Source organism: Nothoprocta perdicaria, unplaced genomic scaffold, assembly GCF_003342845.1.
Source record: "Nothoprocta perdicaria isolate Ctin4 unplaced genomic scaffold, notPer1 scaffold_157, whole genome shotgun sequence".
NCBI classification, from domain to species: Eukaryota; Metazoa; Chordata; class Aves; order Tinamiformes; family Tinamidae; genus Nothoprocta; species Nothoprocta perdicaria.
In genome coordinates, this window is record NW_020454727.1 from 333,450 (window position 1) to 343,351 (window position 9,902).

General features: G+C 67.4%; 1 protein-coding gene across 1 annotated transcript; it reads right to left on the reverse strand.

Annotated features, from left to right (window-relative positions):
• Positions 1-5,309: 5,309 nt before the first annotated feature.
• ABHD17A (abhydrolase domain containing 17A) lies at positions 5,310-9,090 on the reverse strand. The gene is made up of 4 exons (XM_026035215.1): positions 8,777-9,090; positions 6,728-6,922; positions 6,096-6,275; positions 5,310-5,571 (listed from the first exon to the last, which is right to left on the reverse strand). The coding sequence occupies exons 1-4, from the start codon at positions 9,088-9,090 to the stop codon at positions 5,346-5,348; spliced, it is 915 nt and encodes a 304-aa protein (XP_025891000.1). The 3' UTR covers positions 5,310-5,345.
• Positions 9,091-9,902: the final 812 nt, after the last annotated feature.

The window sequence follows — 9,902 nt, forward strand, 5'->3', positions numbered from 1 at the left end:
GGGGCTACATAGCAAGGGGTGGGCGGAGAGGCAGGAGTATGAGGGGCGGAGCTAAACGCGGGGGCGGGGCTAGGTGGGAAAGGCGCGAGGGGGAAAATGGCGGCCGGGGCGGGCGGTGTGTGTGTGTGTGGGGGGGGGGGTCTCTGTGGCCCAACCGCCTCCCCGCGAGCGTCGTTCCCGTGTGTGGGAACGGCCCCGAGCYCCGCCGTTCGGGGGCGTTTCGGCAGCTGCCCGCGGCCGTTCCTCCCGGCTGGGGACGAACGAACGGTCGCCTTTGGTTTAGAGCTGCGGGGGTCCCGGCCCCGTCCCAGCGCGGCCCGGAGCCCAACCGGGCAGGCGGCGAGAGGGCGGGAGCGGGGCCGGGCGGCCCCAACCGCCGCGGGGCTCGGCAGCGGGACACGGGGCCTCTCAAACAAAACGGGTTTCCTTTTTTTYYYCCTTATTTATTTATTTATKTATTTATTTATTTWTWTWATTTAAAGCGATTTTTAAAGCCGTGCAGATGGAAAGGGCCGATCCACCGCTCTCCCTCCCGGGAAAACACAGGCACAAGCGACCGTACTCGGTACCGGGCCCTCCCCCAGCGGCGCCTGCCGCCTCCCAAGGGCGCTGGAAAAGCGAATTTTCCCCACCAAAGGACGGCTTTTATTTTCCCRACACAGACACATGTATTTTCCCTAAGCCCCGCGCCCAAAGCGCCCCGAGGGGCGGGATCCCGCCGCCTTTATAACCCGCGCCGAGCTCCCGGGATCGCAAGGCGGCAGTCACGAGATGCACTGAAACAAACCGCCCGTTTCCTCCCGGACCTGGAAGCAGCCGCCGGGAAAAGGCGCGGCCGGGTCAAGGCTGAGCTGGGTGATCCGTGGGAGGCTGCGGGGATCCCTGCGCTGTCCCGGCGCCGCCGGGGGACACCGGGGGACACCGGGGGACACCGCGGGGGGCGCGGCCCTGCCGAGAGCCGCGGGCAGGGGGCGCTGCGCCCGGGGTCCCGGCGGCACCGGCACAGGCGGCGCTGCGGGGGGGGCGGGCGCCACCGCGAGCCCCGCCCCCATGCGACGGGCCCCGCCCCCGAACCGGCCACGCTCTTGAACAAACCCGCCCCTTCGCGATGGCCACGCCCAAGCATGGCTAGCCCCGCCCATTACCACGCCCCCTCATTGACCCAGCCCCTTTCACTCCCCCGCGTTGGCCACGCCCCTTTCCCTGCCCACGTCTTGGCCACGCCCCCTCCCCTGCCTCCTGGAGGGGCTCCCGGCGCTCCAGCCCGACGGGTCGGGCTCCTCTTCCCCCCGACCCAGGGGGGACCGAAGCACGAGGGCCGGGGGTGACAAGGGGACACACGGACACAGCCCGGGGCGGGGGTTCACCCCGCAAGCTCCTTTCCCCCCTCAAACCCCATTAATTAGTTTAATGACGCCCCCTCCCCATCAACTCTTTCTGCAGCGGTGGGAATTTTATGAATGTTTTTCGGGGAAAAAATCCCCCTACATAAATAAATAAATAGATAAATGAGTAAATACATAAACAAACAAAACGAGACTCCTATTCACAATATAGTTCCTCCAAAAGCAACCGCCCGTTACCCCCAACTACTCATTACCCCCAACCGCCCATTACCCCAAATTGCTCATTAGCCCCAACCGTTAATTCCAGCCCCAGATGCTCCCCCCAGGCGCGCTGCCCTCGTCCCCAGGTTGTCCCCGGCTGGCGGTGGTGGCGGCGCTGGCCCGGCCGTGGGCTTCCCTTCGCCGTCCCAGCCTCGAGGCTCCGCTCAGGCATAGGATGACAAAGGGAAGCTCACAGGGACGGGGCTCCCGCGAGGCGCCCRGCGGGACCCTCCTGGAGCCGACCCTGCGGACAGAGGGGAGAAACGAGCCGGGATGGGGAGGAAGGGAAGGTGGGAGTCAGGCTGGGGGGGTCAGGGGCYCCCCAGCAGCGCAGGGGACAGCTGRGGACGTGGGGGGACACAGGGGTGCGAGACGGGGACTCAYGCTTGGTTTTTTTAGGGGAGGTGGATATCAATATGTGTTGTGTGTGTGCACACAGAGGGGTTAAGGGGGCAGCATGATGGGTGCATGTGTGTGTATGTATCCGTGTGCGCATGCATCCGTGTGCACATCCATGTGCATATCCATGTGCACACATGTGCACCCGTGTGCACATCCGTGCATACATCCATGTGCACACATATGCATCTCTGTGTGCATGTGTGTATCCATGCACTTGCACATGCATATCCGCACATATCTGCACACGCATGTGTGTGCACGTGCACAGGTCGGAACCTGCAGGGTGCCGCCCGCAGCAGGGTGCAGATGTGCAGCGAGCGCCAGGGTGCACGTGCGCCCTTGCACCCTGCGTGTGTGTGCACATCCATGTGCATATCCATGTGCACACATATGCATCTCTGTGTGCATGTGTGTATCCATGCACTTGCACATGCATATCCGCACATATCTGCACACGCATGTGCACGTGTGTGCACATGCACAGGTCAGAACCTGCACGGTGCCGCCCGCGGCAGGGTGCAGATGTGCAGCGAGCACCGGGGTGCACGTGCGCCCTTGCACCCTGCGTGTGTGTGCACATCYATGTGCATGCACACACGTGCGCATTGCAGCGCTCCGTGTGGGGGCACCTTTGGGACGGGACAGCCCTGGGCACACCGGGACACCCAGCGCGTTGTCCCCAGGGCCCCCGGAGCCCCCACCCGCCGCCCCGCTCACCTGGCCGTGCGGAGCGATGCCGCCCATGGACCCTCTCCTCTTCCTCCGCTTCCTCCTTCCCTGCGTCCTGGACAGGCTCCGCGCAGAGCCCAGCGCCCCGGCCTTGTGCCCCCGGCTCCTTCCCCTCGTCCTTTTATACGGTCCTCATTCATATGACAAGCACGTGAAAAACGGAGCCGAGCTCCGAAAAAAAAGCTCCTTAAGGCGCTTTAATTCACTCGCCGGCGTCCCATGACCGAGCTGGGCCTGTGAACGGGGTCCCATGACCGCGGCGCAGGGTCCTGCCYGCAAGAGCCGCGTTGGTGCCCCCCGCTCACCCCACAGCGACTTAACCCCCCCGGCCGGGTCCCRCTCGGCCGCGGGCGACGCTCCCGTCCGAGCCGGGACCATCCCGGGCGCCTGAAGCCTCGGGGAGCGGTGACGGCAGCTGGAGGCCTGGGATGGCCCTAAGGGTGCGTCCCCTCCCACGCACACACACACATGTGCACAACCACACACATGTTTCACATCCATGTACATGTGTGCACATCCACACACATGCTGCACATCCACGCGCCCGTGTTGCACATCCACACACATTGCACATCCACGCACACACGTTGCACATCCATGTACATGTGTGCACATCCACACACGTGCTGCACATCCACGTAAACACGTTGCACATCCAATGTACCCGTGTTGCACATCCACACACACCCAATGCACATCCATGCACCCGTGTAGAACATCTATGCACACATGTGCACATCCCTGCACGTGTGTGCACCCATGCACGTGTTGCACATCCATGCACACGTGTTGCACATCCACACACACATATTGCACATCCACACACKTGTGCACATCCACACACATATGCACATCCACACACACATGTTGCACATCCATGCACACATGTTGCACATCCCTGCACACGTTGCACATCCACACACGTGTGCACACACGTGTGCTCCCAGCCCATCATCTCCCACACGAGCCTGTGGAGCCCTTCGCTCACCGCGGCTGCGGCTCCAAGACGATCCCAGGGGCCGCTGGCCCTGTCACCCCTCCCTTATGTCCCCTACACCCCTCCAAAGCGCCCGGGCTCCTCCTGCCTCTCCCAAACTGGTGCCAGAGGGTAAAGGCAGCTCAGGGCCCAGGACAGCGTCGGCACCTCCCATCCCCACGGAGCTCCGGCTCCTTGTCCCTTCCATTAGAGCCTTCCATTCCCAACATCCCCATTCCCAGCTTGGCTGGGATGGGAAGCGGCTCCTGTGCCAGTGGTGCCAGTCCCAGCGCTCATGGGGCACCACGCGGGTCTCGCTTTGGGAGGCCAGGCTGGACTTTTCCACCCGTGTTTTTTCCAAGCAGTAAACAGGGAGCGGGCCAGGCCGGGTGCCCCGTCGGCGTGGCCGAGCCTCCCCGAAGGAGCCGCTTCAACAGGAAACAGGCAGCACTAAGAGGATAAAAATACATTCGCTGCAAACAAGCGGTCTCTGTGCCGGGATTAGGGAGCCGCGGGCTGTTCCGGGCCGGCTCAGTGGAGCCGGCGGCGCTGCCGGGGGCGCCGGGCACCCAGCACAGGGCGATGCCCCCACGGCCGCACGCGGAGACCATCCCGGTGCCCTCCAGCTCCCGGCCATGGTGGGGGACATGGGGACACGAACACGTGTGGTACCCGGAGAGGCACCCCGGAGAGCGGGGCCGCATGCAGGCTCCGGAGCCTCCGAGTGCAGCCTAAGGAGATTAGCGCCCGGCACATGATTCCCATGGGAAGCCACGGGGAGGGGACGCGCGGGGGACGGGGGTGCGGGGAGCTCGAGGGGCCCTGGGGGGACCGGGGCTTTGTGAGGGGCCCTGAGCGGAGGGCAGGGGCTGCCCGCGGCCCCGGGAGCGGTGCTGGATGCAGCTCCCGGCCGGTGCGGAGCGCGGCCGGGCTGCAGGGAGCGGCGCCACGCGGGCAGAACCGTCGGTCTCAGCTCTTTATTCAGGGCCCCCTGCCCAGCCGAGCCTGGGAGGCAGCCCGGGGGGCGACCCGAGCACGGGGAGGCCGCCTTGGGGGCAGCRGGGACAGAGCAGAGGGGACGCAGGCAGGAAGGCGGCACTGACACCTCCCAGGCCTGCCCCAATGGTCCCCAGGGCTCCCGGGTGCCCCTTCACCCCGGTGCCAGGGAGGCTCCATCCCGAGCTCTGCGCGCGTCCCGTGTCCCATGCTCGGGAGCGGCGCCACGCAGCCATGCCCGGGGAGGGGCCACAGGACCCCCCGCAGCCACCCCCTCTCCCCTCGCCTTATTGCTATAGTCAGACCAGCAGAGCAGCCAGGATGAGTTGGGGGGCTCCTTGTTTCCTGGAGTGGGGATGGAGATGTGTCCAAAGCCCCGGAGCGGCCACCGAGGGCTCATGTCTCTTGCCACAGGGCCAAGGAGGGAGCTGCCGCACGCGGCACCCGGGCGGGAGGGCAGCGCTCGCCGGGCCGCCCCGGCCCCGCGCGGGGCCCTCACCGCCCCCCTCACTGCCAGCTGAGGCCGTGCAAACTCACCCCACCTCCCGCAGCGTGTGCAGGGGCAGGGGGGCACGAAGGGGACGGAGGGGCCCGGCAGCCCCCTTGCCGCCCCTGGCGGGGCCGCTGCGCGGGGCTCAGTTGCGCTGGCTGGGCAGCTCCTGCGAGATGAACTTGCGAAGGCGCTCGAGGTACTGGCTGTAGAGTTCAATGTCATTGTGGCCGGCCCCGTCCACCCAGAGCGGCTCCACGGCCTTGGGGCAGCGCTCGAAGAGCGCCAGGCCGTGCGAGAAGTCGATGACTTCGTCCTCCGTGCCGTGGATGATGAGGACGGGCGAGGTGATCTTGGAGATCTTCTCGATGCTGCCAAGGAGGTGGGAAGAGACAGGGGGTAAATACAGAGATGGAGCCCCACTCCGCTTCCCAATTCCTCCTCCTCCACCCCAGAACATTCCGTTGGGAAAAGGGATCAGGAAGTGCCCTTTGATCCCGGTGTAGGAACAGGAGGAGCTCGCGCCAGGGCTGAGCTCCAGGACATCCCCAGGCGCGTGACGTGAGGAGCAGGGAGCGGTGCCAGGAGCCCCTCGGGACATGACGGCCTCACGCTCGCCCGGAGCCGTGGGCCGGGCCGGAGGAGGGAACGCGCGGCCGCCTCCCGGGCCGGCACCCAGGGCCACGGGCCACGGGCACGGTGCCTCTGGGCAAGGGCATCGATCCCCTCAAGGGGACCCGACGCAAAGCACGAGGATCCTGATGAGGAGGAGGACAATTCCAGGGCTGCCGTGGGAAGTAGGTCCACAGCGTGCCAATTTTTGCCGTAACCCTTTACCACAGCCCCCGTCCGGACGGGGTTGTCCCCGTGGCCAGCCCTGTCCCAGGCCGCTCACTTGGGGAAGGCATCGAAGCAGTAGGTCTTCTTGGTCTCGGGGAAGGCGACTCTCATGCCAGAGGTGAGCGGGGAGTGGAGCACGATGGCCGCGCACTCRTAGCGCGAGGCCAGGTCCACCGTGGGCACCGTGCCGATGCTCTGGCCGTACAAAATGATGTTCTCCGGGCTGATCCCGTATCTGCAAGGAGAGAGGGGCAGCTCAGGGACTGAGTGGTGGCCCGTGGGACGCGTTCGAATCCGGCGCCGGGCTCCACGGTGCGGGACAAGGGTGTCCCTCACAGCGYCCGCCCTCGTGCCCGTGTTGGGGAATGCCATGTCCCAGTGCAAAGAGCAAAGAGTTTGGGCTCAGCCAGACACCCTCTGCCACATCCGAGCCCCTCATCCGAGCCCCCTTCACACCGGGTGCGCGGAAGTGGGGGCTGTTGTCCCGTCCTCCCCCCAGCAGCTCTTGCAGAGAGGGGCAGCTCTCCCAGGCAGCATCCGCGGCCTCCCGGTCCCCGCTGCGGCCCCCCRGGCTTTCCGGCCACCCCTTCCTGTTCGGAGCGGCGCGGGCCCCTCTGGGGGAGGTTTCCTGTTTTCCCRGGCTGGGGTTTTCCTGGCGCCTCCGTCCCCGCGGGCGCCCGGCCTCACCGCGTGCGCAGCGCCTGCCAGGCGGCGTCGATGTCCGAGTAGAGGTTCTTCTCGGAGGGCCGGCCCGTGCTCACGCCGTAGCCCGAGTAGTCGTAGGAGAAGATGTTGCAGTTGATGCGCGTGCCCAGGCCGATGTAGAAGCTGCTCATCTGGCCCAGGTCCACGGCGTTGCCGTGCGAGAAGAGCACCGTGAACCTGCGCACCGAAAGGGTCCATAACCCCCTGGCCGCCCAACAGGTCCTTGGGCCACCCTGGGGCAGCCCCCGAGATGCCCAATCCACCCCCGCCGGCCTCAACCTGCCCCCAGGCACCCGGCTCCTCAGCCCTAGCAGATCCCGACGTTCTCCTCTCCCATGGATCTACTCTGCCCTTCCCAAGGGGGATGATGCCACGAGGAACCCCCTCACGAGGGGACGGGAGACACCGCACGGTTCTGAACGGCGCTGCCAGCAGAAACCAAGGTGGCCGAAAGGCAGGATTATTCCCTTTGAGTTTTCGAGTCTATTTTGGGCAGAAAGCGCAGGATTCGGGGCCATTTGCCCGATGGGGATTTTCAGTAAGAATTCTGACAGGGAATTTGTTGCTCTCCTGTGCCTGGCGAGACGCCAGACGTGGGGAGGGAAGGGGAGGTGGGAACAAGGCAAGAAACGTCCGCCATCAGGGGAAGAAGAGTGTTCACAACGAGTGGCAAAACGAGTACCGCCCGGGAGAAGCTCCGCTGCCCTTTCCAGAGGGAGGGAACGGGACCCGCTCCCTGTGGATAGGCCCCAGGTCCTAGCTGGGACGTCCTGGTGCTTCGGGCCTCCGTTTCTCACGGCAATGGTGGCGCGATGGCCACGGGACAAGGGACCCAGGCGCCACGGGACAAGGGGACCGGGCGCTGCTGCTGGGCTCGGAGCTGCAAACGGAGCTGGATGGCACCGAGGGACCTTGAAAGCGCCCAGGTCCCGGGGTCTCCATCACCCAAAGCTCCCCCGAGGCGGGAAGGGGTTCGCTGCAGGTCACCCCCCTCCATGGGAACAGACGTAGCCAAGGCAGGAGCGGGAAAGGGAGCCGGGACGCGCGGAGGAACTCCCAAAAGGCAGAGGTCGAGGAGGCACCTGGATGGGGCCCTCAGGGATCCCGGACACCACGTGCTACACAAAGGACATTGCTACAAAGGAGGAGCTTCCTGGAGCGGGAGCAACGCGGGCCGGGGTCTGGCAGCTCCAGGAGCTGGGACGCTCCCTGCACTCGGGATCAGGGGCACTTGGAAGAACTGAAGGTGGCGGACGGGGCTCCGAGGCGGCGCCGCCGGGTCCYGGCGCCGGGGCCACGCGGGGCCGCCGGCCCGGGGAGCAGCTGCCGCCCTCGCTCAGGGCCCCGTGGGGACGCGAGCGGCCGCCGGAGGGGCTCCGCGTCCCCCCGCCAGCTGTCCCAGCAGATCCCAGGAAGCTGCCGCAAATTCCTGGAGGCTCCGGCCAAAGCGCCGCGCTCTCCTTCCGGAGAAGCATCCGCCCAGGAACCGGCCCGAGACCCTCAGGCACCAACCCCAGGGCCACCACAAAGTGACCCAGGTCTCCGAGGCCACCGAGGGGTTGGAGCAGTTCGACTGTTGACCACAGGCCAACGACACCCCGGTCTGCCCGGTTCGCGGTCCCAGGGACCAGCACACCTGGGCGGGAGGAGCTACAGCCGCCCAGGCCTAAATCCCCCTCCTGTCACTCTGCTCCTGGGAATGCCAGRAAATTTGGCTGCACTGCTCAGCCGYGGCGCGTTCCGGGATCCTGGGAATGGGAGCAACTTCTGCCACAGGGACACACCAGGATGGCGGGGGGACCTTGGGTGCACGGYGGCAGCACCCAAGTCCCCAGCTTCAGCTTCGCCTCCCTCCCTGCCCTGGTTTAATCCCATTCCCACGGCAGCCGCCAGCCAAAGAGGCTCCGAGAGCCGGGCCCCACGCCGCAGGGAGCCTCTAAATCCGCGGCTCCCGTGGCAGGGCAGCGGATTTAGCGCGGGGTCAGGCCGGGCCGGCGCCGGGACCCAGCGCGGCAGCCGCGCGCGACTCACCTGGCGCCGGGCGCGCAGCGGACGTACATGCAGCCCACGCGGTTCCCCCGGGCGCTCTTGGTGACGAACACCTCGATGTTGTCGAGCTCGCGCTGCGTGTACTGGAAGTCCGCGCGCTCCGTGAGGTGCAGCTTCCAGCGGGCGGCGGCGCCCGCGCGCAGCGAGCCGGTGCTGGCGCTGCCGGCGGGCTCGGGCTCGGGCACCATGGCGTACGTGGGCTCCGGGGGCAGGAAGGCCAGCTTGGCCGCGATGCGGCTGGGGCAGGGGGGGCAGCAGAAGAGGCAGCAGAGCTGGCTGACCGAGAGCCCGTTCATGGCGGCGGCTTCGGCACCAGAGCGAGCCAGGATCCCGCGTCAGGGAGCGGCGGCGCCGGAGAGGCCCCGTCCGGCGCGCGGCGGCGCCCTGCGGATGGCGGCTGCCGACCGGCTCTCCRCCGCCGGCCACCTGGGAGCGGGAGAGGCGGCGTGAGGCGCCCGCCGGGTTCCGGGGCAGCTCGCGGCACAATCGGGGCGCGCGGCGCCGGAACGCGGCGCTGCCGACGCCGCCACGGGCGCCCCGCGGCACCCCGGCCGCCCCCTCCCCGAGAACGCACGGCGGGCAGCGGGAAGGGAGCGGGAAGAGACTATTTTCGGCAAGTTTGGGCACACGCTGCCTGCCGAGGAATGTCAGAGCAGCCCACACCGCCAGGAATTCGCTCCATCTGCTTCCCGCGGGCTGCGAGGAGAACGGGTGGGGGGCGGCCGCGCCACGCAGGGGAGCGGGCAGGGATGGCGGATCCATGGGGACCCTCCCGGGGGCACGTGGCCCCCCCGGCGCTTGGGGGGCCGGTTCTGGGGTTCCTGGCGCCGGCTCCGCGGGGCTCCGACCCGGCCGAGCGGAGGCGGCAGCTCCAGCGGCTCCGGCGGCTCTGGGGACCGTGACCCGCAGCGCGGGGCGGCCGAGGGACCACGTGCGGACGCGGGGGGCTCACGCACCCCCCCCCCATCTCCACCTTGGGGGCACTCGCCGCGCAGGGGCCCCCAACCAGGCCCTGCGTGGGGAGGGACCCCGGCCCCACAGCGGCCCCACGGTCAAACCGGGCTGCGCCCGCGACCCCCCCCCCAATAACCGCACTGTGACCCCCCCA